A 20,545-nucleotide genomic window follows, 5' to 3' on the forward strand; every position below is an offset into this window, starting at 1 on the left:
TAATTAGAATAAGTTGGACTCCATGTGTGTATGTCAAAATATACTCTACTGTCATGTATATCAAAGAGATCCAGAAAAAATCTTAATAAATATTAAATAACCCAACTAAGAAAAAGGCCCATTCACTTCAGATTTTTAAAGAAAAAATGGTGCAGAAGTTATCATTTTTTGAGTGCCTCTTAAGGTGCAAAGTTTTCTAATTCTTTTTATAGAGAAGATTGTCTCCAGGAACAGTTGGCACGCTGGTTACCACTCTTTCATTCCCACCACAGACATGGTTAATAAATAACAGTACTTGTGCAGTTTTGGAAAGTTTCCCAATCATTTACCCTAGAGGTTGCTGTTAAATTATCAGTATCACTTGAAATTAAAAAAAAATATTTTTTTTCTTTAAACAATGTGGATGCTTCCCTTTCCCCTTATTAAAACTCTGGCACTTTGAAGTATTCTATAATTTATGCCTACCTCAATTTTATCTGACCTCTGATAACTACCTTCAACAAACATCTCATTTTTGTTCTCAGTGATAATAATAAGCAGTAGTCACAATCGTAATGAAAAAGTCATAAGAAGCCTGGGATGGGGCATAATCCTCTAATCACAGGGCTGGAGAGGCTCACATCTTGAAAGCAGGCCTCACCAACTTAGCAAGGCCATGAGTCACTTAGTGAGACTGTCTCAAAATAAAAAGTAAAAAAAAAAGGCTAAGAATGTGTCTCAGTGGTTAAGCTGCCCAGACTTCCTTTCCTGGTACCATAACACAAAACAAAACAAAACCATCGTGAGTGTATAGCAGCTTGTTGGTGGTGACATTTATAAACTAATCATATTTTTTTATCATACTGTAGATTTGCATCATCAGTTTTACTTTAACCGTTTCATTAGAAATCATGAAAAACCAAAGCTTTGTAACTGAATTTGTCCTACTGGGGCTTTCACAGAATCCCACTGTTCAGAAGATAGTGTTCATTGTGTTTTTGTTGGTCTACATTGCGACTGTTGTGGGCAACATGCTGATTGTAGTGACCATCCTCTGCAGCCCTGCACTACTGGGCTCCCCCATGTATGTCTTCCTGGCAGTCCTGTCCTTCCTGGATGCCTGCTTCTCCTCTTCCATCACACCAAAAATGATTGTGGACTCCATTCGTGAAAGGAAAACCATCTCTTATGAAGGATGCATGATTCAACTTTTTGCTGAACACTTCCTTGCTGGGGCAGAGATGATTATCCTCACAGCCATGGCCTATGACCGCTATGTGGCCATTTGCAAACCCTTGCACTACTCTTCCATCATGAACTGGAGGCTCTGTGGCATTCTGGTGGGGGTGTCCTGGACAGGAGGCTTCTTGCATTCCATCATCCAGATTCTCTTTACCTTCCAACTGCCCTTCTGTGGGCCGAATGTCATTGATCATTTCTTATGTGACCTGTATCCACTACTGGAGTTGGCCTGCACTGACACCCACATCCTAGGCCTTCTGGTGATCGCCAACAGTGGATTAATCTGCATCATCAACTTCTCCCTGTTGCTTGTGTCCTATGGTGTCATCTTGTTCTCCCTGAGGACACACAGTGCTGAAGGGCGGAGGAAAGCTCTGTCCAACTGTGGATCTCACATTACTGTTGTGGTCTTGTTATTTGTCCCATGCATATTTATATATGCACGGCCTCCATCTGCCTTCTCTTTTGATAAAGAAGTGGAAATGTTTTACACCATCCTGACTCCCTTGTTCAATCCTTTGGTTTATACGTTGAGGAACAAGGAAGTGAAAAATGCCATGAGGAAATTGTGGAAGAGATTATTGGTTCTTTCAGTATAAAATATATGATGTAGAGTGTGAAAACCTAAGTATATTTGGTTAGACAAACAGTTGCTGTCATGGAAAGTGATTACCTAATTCTAAGGCAAAGTTGTCCTGTGTGGGGGAGTGAAAACATATGCTTTAATTTAATATCACACTTTCACTCAGAGTTGCCACTCTATATTCTCATATGTAAATGAAAGTTCAATTTTACAGTTTGTTACCTTTGTCAAAGATTGGAAGTACTTTAACTCATAACAATGATTTCCATCCATATTATGCATTGAAAAAATACTCTGTGGAAGAAACTATTAGAAATTAGGAACATTTCAAGTGAAAAGAACATTCTTTCTGCTGAAATCAGTGATTCCAATGTAAAACTTCAGGAGTTAGGAAAATCAGAGAGAAGAGCTTTCAAGGCACCTGCATCATTTCACTTCATCTGAATGATGGGTCCAGTACCATCTGCTAGAGTTTGAGTCACTTCTTGAATTTGAGAGAGAGAATCTGAAATGGCCAATTCTGCCTATGTGGATGGGTCCTTGGATCAGGTGACCACCTAATATCAAGCAACTACAGAAAAATAGGTGGGGCAATTCCAGAGAGGAATCACTAGGGAGAGTTTCTTGTTCTAGTACAAAGGCAACCCCTGAGGCAACACCTACCTGCAACCCCAGGTCAAAGCTGCAGGTGTAGTGAACACAATTTCCCCATGTCCCCACAGAGGGGACAGCACCCAGAGGAACCAGATGTAAAGTATATGTTCTAAAGAGTATTAATTACAGTTTATTTAGTGATTTTCATTTTCCTGATTGAATGTACCTAAGTGCAAATAATTCAAGTAATTATCAATATAGGGATCATTCAAATTTAAAAACATATTTTGTGGTCATTTCTGTTTTGCTAGTCTCTGGAGGTCAAGTGTCATCAGAAGTAATTGGAAAATCAACAATGATGACATACCATTGAGAGTACTGTGGGCAAAGGTAGTAAACCATCTATTCTTTTTCCTCTCTTTAATTTTACAGGCCACCACCACAGTAGAAGAGCATATGATATTACTTTCCTCCTCAAAATAGTTTGCAAAAGATAAATGTAATTTCACTGATCACCCCAGAAAAAGTTCATGGAAGATTAAATTGTGAGTCAAAACCTCACCTGGACAATGCAGGTGTCCTGCAGCAGACCAAGAGTGTGACAAGGCTCAGACACGCAAGTGTGTCTGCTTCACTGTTCCCTCTCTTCACAACTGCCTGTCCTCAAAGCAGGAGGAGTTTCTTCATATCCTCTGCCTTTCAAGGTCCACATTTTTTCAGTTCATTTATCCCTCAGAACTAGTTCAAGAAATGTGGACCTTTTAGCTTGGCTCCAGAAAGCTTGGCTTTATGAATCTGTGAAGCCAAGATTTGAAATGTAGCTACAAGGTAAAACACTATTCTGGTCAGATCGCAGTGACCAAAACCAAATCATGTTCAATCCATTATGTGCTCAAATTCAAACTTTTTAAAATTATATTGATGGTCAGCATTTCATTGTGGACTCTAGTTATATACAAGGAGAAAATGCACTAATATCCAGTGGGTGGGGTGGAGGGTAAACAAATACTGAAAGGCATCTACCCAAACTTTTTCATTCCCACTAGTTTATTGAGCAATAATAATTCAAAATTGCCTCCAAAACAATGGTAGCTTTGACTTTCCAATTTGTTTTCTATGTTGATAACTTTAAGCATGTTAAAGTACATTCCATTGTTTTCAACTTTTAGGCCATCTAACTGTTATGCTAATTACAATTTCACCCGTTACAGTTTCCGTAGTTATTCAAAGAGTTTGCAGAAACACATTATGATAATGTAAAAAGTATGAACTTAGAAAAAGGTCTTTGGATAGCTGAAAGAAGACAGTACATGTAGAACAAAATCCTAATTTTAAAAATTTTTCAGAAATGATATTTTGTTAAATCATAAGTCAGATGTGTTCTTTACTTTGTTCAATGTAGCAATGGTTTTCCCTCCTAAACTTCTCTGTGGCTACCATGTGATCATGGCTCACTCTTCCACTGTGGGTATTACTCTGTCTGATTCCCAGATTATCTTTCTTCTGTCACTCTTAGTAAAAATGTCACTATTTTCCCTTGGCTCTGACTCCTCCCCTTATCCTCTAATCATTGAAATATTTTTCTCACTATTATTTTTTCAAGTATCAGTATAAACTGACATTCTCTTTGAGTCATCATGAAGATTACATCCATTAGTGTATTCACAAATATGAAAAGGCAAGTGATTTCTTCTCCTATCTGTCTGTGGTTTCTTGGATTTATGTTGGCACCACCTGGATGTTTGGAGCATGCCCTTTGTGTGGCATGTGGAGTGGTATATTAGAGAGTCACTTCATGGAATTTGAAAACTCATATTCTCATCCCAGATCTCTGATGTTCCCTACAAAACTCTATCATTCAGGTTAGCCTGAGCTGTGCATGACAGTTTTACTATATTGTAAAATATTTTAAATCAAAATTGTTGAAGTAAAAATGAGAGCATGATACCTTCAAGATTATGTGACAATAAATATGGACACATTTTAAAACTGGGTGACTTGAGGGAGTAATTTATTTGTCTGTTACAATCTGGGAAGGCTTTTCTGAGGCAGTCATATTTAAACTGGTCCTTTGTCCAGAGTGGAAATGGCCAGTGGAAGTGAGCAGAGGAAGTGCTGATGGTGTGAGACACAGAGTGATCATGAAATGTATTCAGGAGAGACAGCAGTGATTATACAGCAATAGGGATGAGGATAAATCGAAAGGCAGATGGTACAGAGAGCTTTGAACGTCATAGTAAGCATCTCAACAAGTGCATCTGAGAACTGTATAGGCTATTTCATTTTGTTTATAAATCATTATAAATTCAAATAATTCAAATGCACACACACAAGCACACACACACACACACACACACACACACACAATTTATTTATTTTTGGTGCCAGGAGTTGAACCCAGGAGTGCTTGACCACTGAGCCTTATCTCCAGCCCTTTTCATTTTTCTTTCTTTTATTTCTTTTTATTTTCAGTGTCTTGCTAAGTTGCTGAGGACCTCGCTAAGTTACTGAGACTGGATTTGAACTTATGAACCTCCTGCCTTAGCCTGCCAAGCCCTTGGGATTATGGGTAGGCACCACCATGCCCAACTTACTTCTCTTTTCCAAATTCCTATAGAAAAGATGCAAACTATTAGGAAATGTTGGAAAAAAGTGAGGAGAATATATAATAACTGATTTTTTTCCTTCTTTAAAAAAATAAAATAAGCATCTCAATAAAGCCCTGTGAGGATCTATCTACTTAAAGCATTCTAGGATCAGCGACTATCATACTGGAATTAATGACATGTTGGCTTGAATATTTGGTCCTTATGATTCTCTTCAGGCTGAGGAAAGATGTTTAGTCTTTATATATCCCCCTGAGAATACTCGAGAGTAAGGTATTTTGAGTCTTTGATAAGAAAGAAATTGGCACTGAGGGATGATATTTGGGATGCCCTCCATGCCAGCCTTTATTTAGCAGGGACCACTCTTATGGGTTAAACTATATGTGTTTTGACCAAACAATCTCCATTTTACCTTGAGACTCCATTCATTTTATGTAAGAAATGCTTCTCCCATAAAAAAAAAAAAAAAACAACTCTATACCCACCAACAATTGCTTAGCATAGCATATCTTGCAAAGCAAAGTGGCGAAATTGTTCCTTCTATTCTTGTACACTTTACTTGTGCAATGTACCCTAACTCCATAGAATGTCAGAGAATGTCTAGATGTTAGTAATCACTCTTTAAATTATACTCAAATAGTATCATTTTGACCCACTTTCCATTCTACATATGATTTAGATCTCATGATTGTTGTTTGTGATTTTGAATCAGCAACATCCCCTTATGATTAATGTACTGACATGCTTTACTTGTGGTTTTGAACTATAAAAGATGTGCTCTGAACCCTGGAGGGGGTCAAAAAGTGCAGACTTGTAGCCTGCCCTTTGGCCACCAACTGGAGATCGTTTCCATCTCTTACTTCAAGATTGACTTGGTGATTTGTTGCATTCTTGCCTTAACAGCTGCTTGTATTTTGCACTGAATTACCAAGTGCAGGAAAGAAAAAGATGAATATCTTCAGTGGGCCTCTGGCATCTGAAAGGGGTTAGGGTCTCTGTTATGGATAACCTCCAAGTCCAATTGTGTGTAATTTAAGATTGAAAGTAAGATAAAATTCAATTAAATAATTCTGACTGCTTTTTGTTCTCATATGACATAATGAAAACACTATCATGATTCTATACTCCAAATTTTATACTTCACTAATTGACAGATTTCAAAATTTCATAACCTTGCTTTCATGGACTACAGCTAAGAAGACAACTTATTTCCAAGTTTTCCTTCTATGACCTTGAATTCTGCCTAACTAGAGTTTTCATTATGCTCTATCTGTCCAAGAAAGCAATTTTTTCTTTATTCTCATGCCAATATTCTAGATGGCCTGCACTGTCAATTCAATTTTTAATATTTACTGAAGTTATTTGGGGCTGTCATTCATACCATCAGATCATTGTGACAAAAACTAGTATGATCTAAAGTACCAATATAAATTATATCACTCATCAAAGGAACTTCATGTTTTGAAACACTTTTGTAGCTGTATTATTGATAAGTGAATAATTGCAATTAACATTTTTGAAAAGTAAAAATGTCCTCTTGGAAAGCCAATGCTAATAATCATGATGAATGCAATTGCCCCAATTGCACACAGTGCACAGCCACCTCCATATGTTTTGCACATAATTGCACTTAGCCATTCTAGAGTCCCTTAAAGGTAGTTTCTAGAATCATTTATGGTCTACAGGTGAAGATCAAGAAATAGGTTGAATGACAGATCCCTGGTGGGAAGTAGGGTGTCCTCTGACAGGAGTCAGTGTGACGTCAGACTCCATGCTAATCACTGAGATAACACATTTTACAGTCTGATTTTATTTGCATGTCTGAGCATCTAGTTGGGAACCTGATTATCTAAATTAATCAGTTTGCATGATTTTAAATTAGCTGACTATTCTTTTCCCCTCTGCTTGCAGAGTGTGGCTGCAGGCTGTGGACAGTGTCAACAAACATCACATAAATAGCATGCAGTGATTAATGCCTGAGGAGTCCAAGGAATAATATGGTTAGAATATGTGGTTCTTTCCTAAGAAATTCTAAATGCTACATTTGGCATGAATGAGGAAGGAGTTATTATTTGCATTTTCTTACATACTTTGTTCATTTTACTTGTGTCTGTGATCATTATCAAAAAGTATATGTAACAGAGTTCCTGGAGGACAGTAATCTTGGGCAGCCCAATAAATGATGGGTTTTCTTGAACTGATGTAACATGGAGTTTAAGAATGGTAGTAAAGGAAATTCAGAGGAATTATTTCATCAAAATAGGTTTTTCACAGAAAAGGAAGAGATGATTCCTGGATATGATGGAGACATGATGACTCAGTAGGAAGAGTCTTCTTGTGCTTTGATTCATACCCCCTGTTTGCTCACTGTTCTAAATCTTCATCCATAAATCACGACATCTGATACTGTTTCAAGAATTTTAAAAATACACTCTTTATTCAAATTGTTTATTATCCTTTACATCCTGCTGGTTATATAAGGAGTGTTCCCATAAGAACATTTGGCTGACCCTGCACATCATGGGAGAGGCCCTGATTTTACCAACAGTATTTTTCTGGTGAATTGATAGCCACCCACTCATTCCCCTCCTGATGATGAATCTTTTCACAGAAATTGATTAGACAATTCTAAAATATGTGCAGATGTGTACCTGTGTTTGAAAAGCAGCTTTGGTAATTAAAAAAAATATATCAGAAGAAATGGAGAACTGGGTATACTCAATCCCAGAACATCATTTTTTGTTTATATTTGCTATAAACTGAGTCTCAAAGAATTCTTTAAAAAAAGAAGAGAGTATTCAAAAATTAAATGATTTGTCTCTGGAAATATTTTATAATTTTTACATTTAATGGTAAAGGCGGAATTTTAATATGATAAATAAATAGAAGGAAGACCAGTAGGATAGAGGAAGGGGATCGGGGGAAGGAAGAGGGGAGAAAAAGGTGCAGTACTACATTTATATTGTGTCAGAATGTACTCCACTGTTTTACCTAACTACTTTGCACTAACAAAATCATAAAAAAGAAAAGGAATGCCAAAATGATCTAACGAATAAAATATATTGTCCATGACACAAAATGTATGGGAAAGAATGGAGTATAGGCTAAATCATGAAAGACCTAATTGCTACCCCACACCTCCTTTTGTTCGCATTTCTCCATTTTTCTGACTGTGGCTCTCTCTGTTTCTGTTTCTTTTCTGAGTCAAACTAAAAAAATAATTTTTTTTAATTCTCCTATTTTTCACAACTGTGCATATAATATTTATTATCTTATCTGCACCATTCTCTTTGTGATTTTATTCCCAAGTTATCCAACTCTATTTTTTCTAACAGAAACAAATGAAGCATTTAGCAAAGCAAGCCTAAGACTAAAGTGGGAGTTTCAGTGCAGTTTGAAGTCCAGATGTGTTGGTGGCATCTTATTATTGACTGGCATTCTTGAAACATCCCTCTCACCAGGAGTGTGATTCATGTCAGGTAATTCTTCTGTGTCAGACTCACAAGTAGAATTTCAATTAAAAGAAAATTAAAGTTGTTTCTTAATTCTATGAATGATTGATAAGGCTTCTGAGCTTTAATATTCTTTTTTCACAAATCACTTTTATTTTACATTTTTTTTCCTTTGGGAGTGAAGAGGAACAAAAATAGGACACAATGCTTGAAGACTGTAAAGTAGCAAATGGTTTGTTGTGGGTCCTCTTAAAAGAGCCTGAATAGCTTCCTCTGAGTTTTCCTTCAAGCATTAGTCTCCATGCTGTGTTCCCTGACATCACACCGATCTGCCTTATCATCTCTCAAATTAAAAGAAAAAAATCTCTTTGCTCTCCAGAAATTGTGTTTTTAGTTTTAAAGTCATGGATTCTTTAGATCAGCTTTTAAGAAAACCAATTCAATTAATATATATTATTAATATATTTATGTGTAAATTTTTTCCTCTCATACACACTCCTTGCTACTTTAGTCCACAAGCAATATGCATTTTCTTCAAGGACTGATGATTTCTTATCCAGGATTCAGCTCTTTTGCTTAGAAATATAAGTACTTTGCCTGAATACTGCAAAGTGATATGACATCCCATCCTCTTATACACTGTACTCTATTCCTGAATAAGAGAGGAATTGAAAACATCTTATGTTAACAAAGAGAAGTTTAAAAAAAGAAGGAAAGAACCCTGTTACACAGGGACATAAAAGCTTTGTAAACTCCTGAGTAAGTGAAAAACCACATAAAATTGTGTTGGTTAATCAGGGTAGTGGAAAGAATTCCAATCCCCAGGGAGACTGAGAAACAATTCCAAAGGTTCATGGTTTCTCAAGGAGCCTCTTTAAATTCCAGTCAGAAGCCAAGGCAGAAACTTTTGCTTCATTTTTCTTTTTTCCTAAGTCCATCTTGAAGGCATCAGTGGAGCAGCAGTGGGAACATCCTCCATCTCTACTGCCAGAGAAGTTATTTCTCTCTTAGGTGAAGAACGAAGACCTGAAAAAAGAAAGAGCATCATGCTTTGGCCATTACCAGAGTGTTTAAGGACCTGACAAATGGTGAGATTACTAATTAACACTTCTGCCTTTTCAGACAGGATTTTCAATGGTGATGCAGTGCTTCAAAGTGCTGGTGTTGTAGTCAGGTTCTCATGGTTAATGTCAAGTGCTGTCCTTTTTTTTTTTAATAACAGTGTACACTTGAGCTAGCTGCATAAACTTTCTGGCCCCCAGATTTCTTATCTTTAGTGGAGATTGTACCAAGATGAGTGGATGTAGCAGGGGATGAAACAACATATGTGGAGCTGAGAGGGCAGCACTTGACATCTAAGTACACAATGGAGAGCATTCAAATCTTTCTCCTATTTTAATTACTTTCCTTCCTTTGCTTTAGGAATTCCTATGAAAGTAAATCCATACTTGGCCTTGTATCTTAAGTAAAAACTGAATAACTTAGGAATTCAAGTGAATATTTTTCTACTACTTCTCCATAACATCTTATTTGTTCCTTTTAAATACATTCTCATTTATCCTCTAATGATACCTCCATCCTAATGCTTTAGATTTAAAGGTGAATATTATGAACACATGTCAAAGTACAGATGTAGGAACATGGAAAAATTAAGTACTCCTGTGCCAATCATGGGTAGTGATAGAGAGTACAAAATTTACTATTGCCACAACCACAAACTAACAAATAGCACAGGAAATGACAATAAAGATAAGAAAAGGGGACTCATAACACAGAATGGAAGATTATGATTTAACTATCTATGTAGTTTGTTAAGTGTGCCTGATGTCACAGATTGCATTGGGTTCCTGCTGCAGGATTGTTCAGGAAAATCCAAGTGGCTTATGTGCAGAACTGCTTCAGGACTAGTCTTCATAGCTTGACATCACCCTTGCAATTAGCTAAATCAGTAAGACAACAGAAAAGAAGTTCAGGCATCTGTTAAGAAGGAAACCAGCAGAGAGAAAGAATATATTTTCACTCACATTTAGCAGAAATGAGGAGAGATCTAGGGAAATGAGCATGAGTACACTGGGAAGAAAGGAAAGGACCAGCAATCCGAAAAGAACATGCATCTTAGATAGTCAGGAAAGGGAATATGCTTAATTAGATGGGCATGCTTCATTAGACAGGACAAGAAAAAAAATCTTTAATTGGTGAAGAATAATCCTAGATCAAATATATGGAAATTTAAGGAATTTAACAGAAAAGTTTATTACAAGTAGTATTTTATTTTTAAATTTGTTACAATAATTATTTAGTAAGCTATATGAAAGTGTGACTGATATGTACATACATGTGCATATAAAGTCTATGAAATTTATTGCTTAAAGTACAGTTACAAAAGCACTGCCTGTAATGAAAATCTTATTACAGCTCTCTAACTGTTTTGAAAGATACATATGTATATATAAATAATAAAATTTAAAACAGAAATTCTATTATTTACAGAGCAATTGATGTTAGAATTAGTTTTGTTGCTAAATAATTTGTTTTGTTGGGAAGAAAAGAGTGGGTGATGTGAAGAGTGGGGTACAGAGATGCCAACTTTACAAGATCACAGCCCAAGGTGGTGACCCAGTGCCCACAAGTCATGATTTGAGGGACCCCTGAGCAATCTCAGGAACAGGACCAGCATATTCAAGAGTATACCATCAAGGAAGGAGAAACCAAGGTATTTTCTAGGAGAAATGTGGACAGTATAACCTGCTATCTACATCAGAATATAGACCTAAAACTGATATTGAAGAACACATGGAAGTTAGAGAGGGGTGGGTCTATGGTGGGGTCACTTATGGAAAGTTTTCAATAGTTTAAAAATTTTATATAAGATGCTGGGTTATGTTAGTAAAACCCTCGACAAATAAATTAACCACAAACCTTACATTCTCTTTCTGAACTTCTAGGAAATTTTATGGTAAGATTTTAATTTTGATGTTTAATTCTAAATACTCCTATAATAGTAACAAAAAATAAAAAGATTATTATTATAAGTTCCCTTCTAAATTATAGAATTATATTTAAAATATTTATGAATGGTCAGTGATTTTCTTTTTCATCTGCCTTGCACTTAGTATAAAATGCTTCATGCTGTATGTCCTCATGTTATTAATGTTTTATTCTTAGTATCAAGTGATGATAATTTGTAATAGTCATATTTATATGAACATCTTAATTGCTGAATAGGTTTGATATTTTTCAATTGTCATTATTAACAGAGAATAATTTTCCAATATAAAATTTCCACATCTCTTTTCATTATTAGGATAAATTTATATGCCTGGGGTTAGTAGTATAAGCAATATAAGCAAATTAAGATTCTGGAAACATTTACTAATATATTTTTCAGAAGTATTACATGAATGAATCAGTTTTGTTGCCATTTTAGTGTAGGAGTCATTTTTAAAAGCATGAGTTTAAAAAGACATTTTATTCTTATGAATAATTAATTTTTATCTCACTTTGTTTATGCAGACATTGTTTAAAATATTGCTGACATGAATACTCACATCTTCCTTTTTATTTATGCTTTTCATGGATCAGAAAGATGACACACAGCTATTAACTGTGAAACTGGAATTGCTCTCTTTTTGATAGAAACATGAAACAGATTTGTTTCTTTTTTCTTAACTATCTATTCTGAATAATGATAGATTAACAGAAATAAGATGGTATAGAGGGTTCTAGTATGTTACTCAATTTTCTTTCATATTGTTTACTTATGTTACCATGGGTATGTTTGCCAATATTAAGAGATACTTGTAAATTATATAAGACTTTACTGGACATGGTGGTATATGCCTGTGATCTCAGCCACTGAGGAGGCTGAAGCAGGATGACCACAAGTTTCAGGCCAGCCTCAGCAAATTAGTGAGATCCTAAGCAACTTAGCAAGACCTGTCTCAAAATAAAAAAAACTGAGGTTGTAGCTCAGTGATTAAGTGCCCCTGGGTTCAATCCTGGTATCAAATAATAATAAAAATAATAATACAAGAATTTATGTACATTTAAATTATTTTCCACTACTGTACTTTTTCCATATTAGGATTCCATCCAGAAGAGCACAGTACATTTCAGACAATTACATTTTACATAATTTAAAATCATAAAATTTGTGGTCATAAACCATGAGCACACTACACTCTTTGTTGTTGCTGTATCAGCCCTAGTTTTGGAAATTCCTTATTTGGTAAAAGAAAGTGTTGGTTTGTTAGTATCTGATGAGTATTTAATCCAAAAATGTTATTGCTCTAAGAACATCTCCAGAAAAAGATAATGAATAAATAAGAGCTCCTTGAATATTTGAGTAATTAGGAAACTATCTTCCTTTGAACCTTCCACTCAGTTTGGATTTCTTTGTAGAGGAAAGAGGAATGAAACCAGGGGGAACTGAGGGCCACAGTAATGTATTCAAGGAATGCTAAAGACATTTAAATGTTGTGTATTTTAAAAGAATCATTTCTTCACTGCAAATAATCGTCAAAATACTTTACGCTTGTAAATCAGTAAGGGGGAAAGCACTCAGCCTTGTCAAAGTGAGGCAGGAATCAGAGGCAAAGGTTGTCATTCTGCTCTGTGTCCTGGGCTGTGGCAGGTCATTCTCATGCCTCCCCATCATCTGTGCTTCTGACTGCATTGATGTTTCTAGTGGATGACATCACTGGACTCTGCAGAAAATCCATACAGAGAGTCATTTCCTAATAAAGTCATTCACTGAGCAGAAACTTGAGGCTTTTAGAATTTTTTAGGATCTATGAATAAACTGATCTGAGCCTCAGAAAGATTGGAAGCCAGGTCTGCATGAGTCTGGAGCAGATGTTCTTCCTCATTCTTTGCCTTTCCTGCTTTGGTTCTTGGTTTAGCAGACCTTTGCTAAATTATATATTGATCTTCCAGGGTTGTTGTCTGACCTCATGACATTTTAGGGTTTGCTTACACTCTTGTTGCCTTAGTGATAGCCTGTGAGCTGTAGGCACAGAGTTCAAGGTGCAGACACTAGTGAGGAATGACACTGAAGGCATGGTGACAATGGCTGCCTTCAATCTGGTAATCATGTGTAAGGCACACAGTTGTATATGTTAGCTTTATTAATATTCCAAGTTGTTTTTGTTGGCTCTAAGGGAAGTCATAAAAATCAGCTCATTTGTCATTCTTCAATAAACCCAATGATTGTTTTATTCCCCTTTTTTAACAACCAAAAATGCATATGTATGCATATATGTACATATAAATATTCACAGGCACAAATGCTATTTGCATTTTAGTTACATGAACAGGCGAGGATACAATCACTTTTTGAAGCTGTGTCCGCCAGAGGCAAATGATTTCAAGAGTTGGGAGTATTTATCTGGAGAGCTCATGGAAAAACTTCCTGTGGATGAGGTCATCTGGTTTTTATATAAGAACATTTTATCATTTATATTTTTACATTTCCAAATTTGACCATCATTATAATCCTAGGAGATGAGTATTCAAGCTATTTGTAAACATTTCTATCTTACAATAAATCCATATAAATTTGAAACCATGTGTTTTGAAGAATTATATCTGCTCAGAGAAGGTGACATTGTATGAATAATTAACACATAATAAAGTCTCAAGACTCTAAATTATATTCACCCAGTTATTCCTTTTCTTGCCTAGGGGTTGCCAATATGCATCTGTAGGTGACTGGACAATCACCTTCTGATTCTTCATGATGTGCTCGTTTACTTTATCAAGATTCCTCATTCAAACCTGAGCAATCGAATAATATACTTTAAATTTCAAGATGGACTGAAACTGTAGAGAGACCTTGCCTGCTCTGAACTTCCTCCTGAGAAAGAAAAAAATTCTACTCCTTTCTCTGCTAATATTTTTTAAAAGGATTGAATTTTGAAGCTAGAAATTCCATGTTATAATTCCCAATAAAGAATCTGTTGTTTGATTCAAATTAAAATTGAATTAAAAATTCCTCTCCAATAAAAAAGGATCAAAAGATCTCACACAGATTGTGGTTCCTGAGCAATTGCTTTCCCTCATTTTTCCAGTTATTTATCATAAAATAGACATTATTTTTATTAACCTTTGCTCACATTTTTAAATGATGAATTGCAAGTAAAACCTCAACACTTTGTATATACTTATGCATCAAGAGCTATGTACTTTTTTATACATCTTTCTGTTTTATAAAGAATGAATCATCTCATCCAAAGGATCAATTCTTTCCAAAGTTTTAAAACAATTTTGAGGAGTAACCATGATTTTCAAAAACCACCTCAACTACCTCTTATGTCTTTTTCTAATGGTAGATGAGGCAGTCCTCTGGTCAAGCATGTCAGGTTACTCAACCTTACCTCATCCCATGCCTATTGAAGGTTTGATTAATAAATAATAGTCTAAAGCTAGACTTTGAAATAAAAAGCAACTTCTCCACCCATTTGAAAATCTGGTTTTCTTCAGTGCACCTCAGTTTTGCCTGATCTACAACAGCCTTCAATAAAAATCTAATATTATGTTTTTGGTGATAAAAAACAAAACAAAAACAAAAAACACTCAAGATAAGTTCAAATAATGAAGCACCAACTAGTTGATGACTATAATATTACAAATAGCATGAAGCAATTTTTAATTCTAATTGTAGGTTTGCATGATCAATCTTTTACCTTCATATTTTCCTTGGAAATGATGCGAAACCAGAGCACTGTAACTGAGTTTGTCCTACTGGGACTTTCGAATATTCCAAGAGTTCAGAAAATGATTTTTGTTGTGTTTTTGTTGGTCTACATTGCAACTGTTTTGGGCAACATGCTGATTGTAGTAAGTATCCTCTGCAGTCCTGCACTGCTGGGCTCTCCCATGTACGTCTTCCTGGCAGTCCTGTCCTTCCTGGATGCCTGCTTCTCCTCTTCCATCACACCAAAAATGATTGTGGACTCCATTCGTGAAAGGAAAACCATCTCTTATGAAGGATGCATGATTCAACTTTTTGCTGAACACTTCCTTGCAGGGGCAGAGGTAATTGTCCTCTCTGTCATGGCCTTTGACCGCTATGTGGCCATTTGCAAGCCCTTGCACTACTCTTCCATCATGAACTGGAGGCTCTGTGGCATCCTGGTGGGGGTGGCCTGGACAGGGGGCTTCTTGCATTCCATCATCCAGCTTCTCTTTACATTCCAACTGCCCTTTTGCGGGTCTAATGTCATTGATCATTTCATGTGTGACCTGTACCCGTTACTGGGGCTGTCCTGCACTGACACCCACATCCTAGGCCTTCTGGTGATTGCCAATAGTGGGTTAATCTGCATCATCATCTTCTCCCTGTTGCTTGTCTCCTATGGTGTCATCTTGTTCTCCCTGAGGACACACAGTGCTGAAGGGCGGAGGAAAGCTCTGTCCACCTGTGGATCGCACATTACTGTTGTGATTTTGTTTTTTGTTCCCTGCATATGTACCTATGCAAGACCTCCATTTGCCTTCACGTCTGACAAAATGGTGGCCATATTTTACACCATCCTGAGTCCCTTGCTTAATCCTTTGATTTACACTTTCAGGAATCAGGAAGTGAAAAATGCTGTAAGGAAAGTGTGGAAGAGAGTGGTGGTGCTTTCTGATGAAAGGTAGACATTAAAACTTGAAAAATTAAATTTCTGAAATAATAACAAATTGTTTTTGATTAAAAAACTTTATAGGATTTCCTTTGTATAGAAACATGGTAATATTTATATGTATGAAAAAACCTTCACATAGGGGTCAGGAAATGGCTTTTACATTCACATGAGTTATCAGATCTGAATGGGCAACTTGATATTTCATATATAAATTCAAAAGATTTGAATTTTATGTTTCTTTGAATCTAATAATGAAAGAAAGAAAGAATGGAAAGAGAGATTACCTACTGATTACTCTCCCTTCTCTCTATTCTTTGCAAAATCTTTACAGAGTGAAAACAAAATATCTTGCCCATTAGAAACAGAAATTTATTCATACCATTTCATGTTATAAAATATGGATGACAGTGATCTTAGTTACTGTTGAAGAACAACCAGGACTCAAGATGGATAGAGGGTAGAGACTCACTAAACCTCTACTGTAGGACACCCTGTGCCAGGTGACTTCAGCATTCAGTGTGGGTTGCAAAATTTGAGTCCCTTCTTGTGTTTCCTGAGAGAGAGTTCTGCCTATGGATAGCTCCTCTCAGATCAGAAACCATCGGTCAGTTATGGAGAGATAGTGGGGCGCACTCCATATGTGAGTCAGCAATCAGCATTTCTTATCCAAGTAAAGTGAAAGGGAACTGCTGGAACACCTCTATACCAGCAATGCCTTATTAAGGTACATACGTAGTGCTGTGAAATTTTCCACTTGCAGAAAAAATAGTAGCCAAAAGCATCACAAAGTAAAAAGTTAATTTTAAAAGAGGATAACAATTCAATTTGTATGATTCTAATTTTCTTAGCTTTGACTACCAAGTGAAAATGATTCTATTGGAACAATTATCAATAAGAAGATCATTTCAATGTAGATGCATATGTCATTTCTATTGCTAAATTTAGTAATCTCAGATTACCAGGTAGCTTCTAGAACAAACCTACGTACTGAAATATTTCATTCTCTCTGAACAACAGATGTGGCTTTAGATTTGCATTTTGTTTTCCACGTAGATCTGCTTAGGCATGATGACACTCATCCCAATAATGTTCTTGGGCTAACACTAAGTTGGCTCCTTGGAGTTACCAGAGTTATTTAAAGAATTTGCAGGAATACAGTGCCAATGTTAAAAGTGGAGATTCGAAAAAATGTTTCTGGATATTTGAAAGAATAACAGCAGGTTTCTAACTTTAAAACGGAAATGATTCAAGAGTGATGCTGTATTAACTCATAGGTACCATGAAAACACAACTTTGCTCATAATCTTACAATTTTTCTCCATTTGATTAGAGGAAAAAGTAGAGTCCTGACAGTCACCTCCAAGACTCTATAGTTTGGGTGACTGTGACCTCCCTGACTGCTTCTTTCTCACACCTCCCTCCCTCTGGGCTCCTTTTCTTTCACTGAACACACAGGGGCATCTCCTAGCTCACAGCCTATGCACTTATTTCTTGACTTGGACCCCTCTTCCATCAGTGTGCCAGCTCACTCTCTTCTATGATTCCCCATGCATTCCACATCACCTGTGTTTTAAAAGGCAGAACTCTGCATTGTGGCTTTCATTAAGCCCCTTGTCACCCTCTCTGTTCTTTGACAGCTATATCACTCTCTGATCCTCCATATAATTTGTATACTTGTATTTTTGTTTGTCTCCTTTCATAAACCCTAAGCTATGAGGAACAGAATTTCTTTCTTTTTGGTTCACTGATGCATCTCTGTCTTATTAAAAATACTTTGAATGAATGCATGATATATCTTCCCTTAGAAAAGTTCAAACCCATTTCTACTATTAATCCATTGAAATGTTGGCAGAGTGCATGTAGTCATTGGTGTCATTAGCACGCAGATAGTGATGAAAACTACAGTTCATAGTTTAACATAGATGGAATGGGATATTTCAAATAAATTTTATTTTTAGTTATTTCCTATGTCTATACTAAATTATTTTCTACAATTCTGTTCATTCTCCATTCATTCTCCCATTGCTTTCAAAAATAAAAGTTGCTTTCAGTGATCTGTAGGTATTTTGGATCTCAATAAAATAATTTATTGCTTCAATTTCTCATTTTATTGGTTAGTTTTGATCTGAACAATTTCTTTATTATTCATTGACATGCTTACCCTAGTAAGAAGTAACTTTAAGTGAACAAATTTTAGAGTAAGGTCCTAATTCACTCTGAGATTTTACATAAGACACGTGGATCAAAAGACAAAGAGTGGTCTGGTGTGGAGGAACACACCTGTTATTCCAGAGGCTTGGGAGGCTGAGGCAGGAGGAAAGTGAGTTCAAAGCCAGCCTCAGCAAAAGTGAGGTGCTAAGAAACTCAGGGCCAAGTGCTCCTGCATTCAATCCCTAGTAACCCCTACTCCCCCCTGCCTAAAAAAAAAAAAAAAGAGAGAGACAAAAGAGTGCTGGGCAGTGATTGTAGCAACACACCTGTAATCCCAGGGACCTGGGAGGCTGAGGAAAGAGGATCACAATGTCCAAGGCCAGCCTCAATAATGTAGTGAGAACTTTTTAAAAAATAAAACATTTTTTAAAATGGCTAGGAGTGTGGCTCAATTGTAGTGAGCAACACCTTGGTTTAATTCCTGGTACAAAAAAAAAAAAAAAAAAAAAAGAAGAAGAATGACAAAAGAGTACAAATATCAGTTGTCATCTATTCCGACTTGCATAGTTTCCGTGATTGAATGACCACAGTTCACTGCCCTCAATCCATCCCTGGCTAGCCCTGGTTTTGCTTTATCGGGAGTTGTTATGTATCTCAACTGTTCTGTCCACAAGAAATTTTTAATGTGCATTCACAGAATTCACTCAGCGCTTGAAGGGGCTAGATGGGATCATTGACCCAGACTCCTGCCTAGTTGACTGATCTTGTTTTACAGGACAAGAAATCTTATGACATTACTATAAATATCTTATTACTTTTTTTTAAAGCTTTAGACTCCTAGTTGAGAGATTTAGATTCTAAGCTCGTTCTGTTACTAATGGGTTTTGTCGCCTTGAGGGAGTCTTTTCACTTTCTCACCTCAATTCCTCATGCTTAAGAAGGATTCATAAAAACACAATAACTACTTCGGCACTTTTTTCTGAGTCAGGAATTACCTCTTTTATGATATATCTTGAAGTCTTTATAAAATTATATACTGGTAAAATGATAACATTATAAATTTTTCTTCACACTCCCATTTAATTGGTGGAGAAGTTGAGGTCCAAAAGCTTTAGGTGACACATCAAAAAATGTTCTCAAAATTCTTCCGGTCTGTTTGAAAAAGACCAGACTGGCAGTAATATTTTCTCTAAGATGTTTCTCTCAGGCACTTGGACTTGCTGGTTGGTGCTCAGACACATGGGCAAAAGTGTGAAGCATTGTGCAGTCTGTCTTCTGCTTCTGTCCTCCCACCCCATCTCTGGATCTGTGACATAAACCTCATTATAGGTATCTCAGAGGCAATGGCAGACCTAGCAGATACATACACTAGCTAGTAAATCACAGTCTCCATCCAGCATAGGAAAGTAATTTTGTAATGTCCCAACTTTAGTAGCTTATGATCACATTCAAAAGCAAAGATCTAGCCATCTTCCTTCTGTGGAAGAGAATTATCTTTACAAATAAAAAGAAAAATGTGTTAAAAAATATTAAATAATTCCCATCCCTTTCTTCTCTCTGCACTGTTTTAAAACATAGAGGGGAGTGGAAATGGGGTAAATAAATATTATTAGTTGACCTTTACACAAGATTAAATTGAAAATTGAAGAGATTAATGTAGTTGATTAAATTCAGATAGCAGGTAGTGGTAGAGCCAGGGCTCATGGTAGGTGGACATCTCACTGACTTCAATGAATTCCATGATTACATAAGAGAGGGACTTAAGTCATAATCATATAAAAAATGAGCAAGTTTTCCTCAGCTGCAATTAATACTGAGTTGAAATTTAACCCCAGTGCCTGCCTTGTCTTCAGACTGTGTTAACTAGGTAACTCACTGACAACCTTTGGGACTGATTGGGAGTTTGGCTTTCTTAGAGCTCCTGAGAATAAAAACCATAGACATCTAAAACCTTTGTGGAATTACTATAAATATCCAATCCAATAAAAAGAAACTCATTTACTTACACTGTTACCAAAGACAAACTTGGAAAAAATGCTGGTGTCAGAGGTTTCTCCGAACACCGGAATAGTTTGTTCCATAATGTTTTCAAAAACCAAATTAAGAAACTTCCTCCAATTTTTACAACTTTCTTCCTTGCTCCAGTAGAGAAATTGTTGTTTTCTTATGACACAGTACTTTTGAAGGAACCATGTGTAATATGTAATGTCCACTTGTAAAATCTCCTCTCTGCATGGTATCTCCACATCCCATAATCTTTATGATAAAAAACTGTAACCAGGCTTCATGTGATTCAGTTTCCTGTAAATG

General features: G+C 36.2%; 2 protein-coding genes across 2 annotated transcripts; both read left to right on the forward strand.

Moving 5' to 3' along the window:
* The first annotated feature begins 875 nt into the window (after window positions 1-875).
* Window positions 876-1,820, forward strand: LOC124959304 (olfactory receptor 4C15-like). The gene has a single exon (XM_047517843.1). It carries the CDS (start codon window positions 891-893, stop codon window positions 1,818-1,820), a length of 930 nt encoding a protein of 309 aa, XP_047373799.1. The 5' UTR covers window positions 876-890.
* A 13,335-nt stretch (window positions 1,821-15,155) lies between these two features.
* On the forward strand, window positions 15,156-16,097 carry LOC124959727 (olfactory receptor 4C15-like). Its single transcript, XM_047518065.1, has one exon. It carries the CDS (start codon window positions 15,159-15,161, stop codon window positions 16,095-16,097), a length of 939 nt encoding a protein of 312 aa, XP_047374021.1. The 5' UTR covers window positions 15,156-15,158.
* Window positions 16,098-20,545: the final 4,448 nt, after the last annotated feature.

The sequence above is a fragment of the Sciurus carolinensis genome, chromosome 11 (assembly GCF_902686445.1).
Source record: "Sciurus carolinensis chromosome 11, mSciCar1.2, whole genome shotgun sequence".
NCBI lineage: Eukaryota > Metazoa > Chordata > Mammalia > Rodentia > Sciuridae > Sciurus > Sciurus carolinensis.

Coding starts and splice junctions, on each gene's coding strand:
- LOC124959304 (XM_047517843.1), top strand. CDS start 891: ATGAAAAACCAAAGCTTTGTAACTGAATTTGTCCTACTGGGGCTTTCA.
- LOC124959727 (XM_047518065.1), top strand. CDS start 15,159: ATGATGCGAAACCAGAGCACTGTAACTGAGTTTGTCCTACTGGGACTT.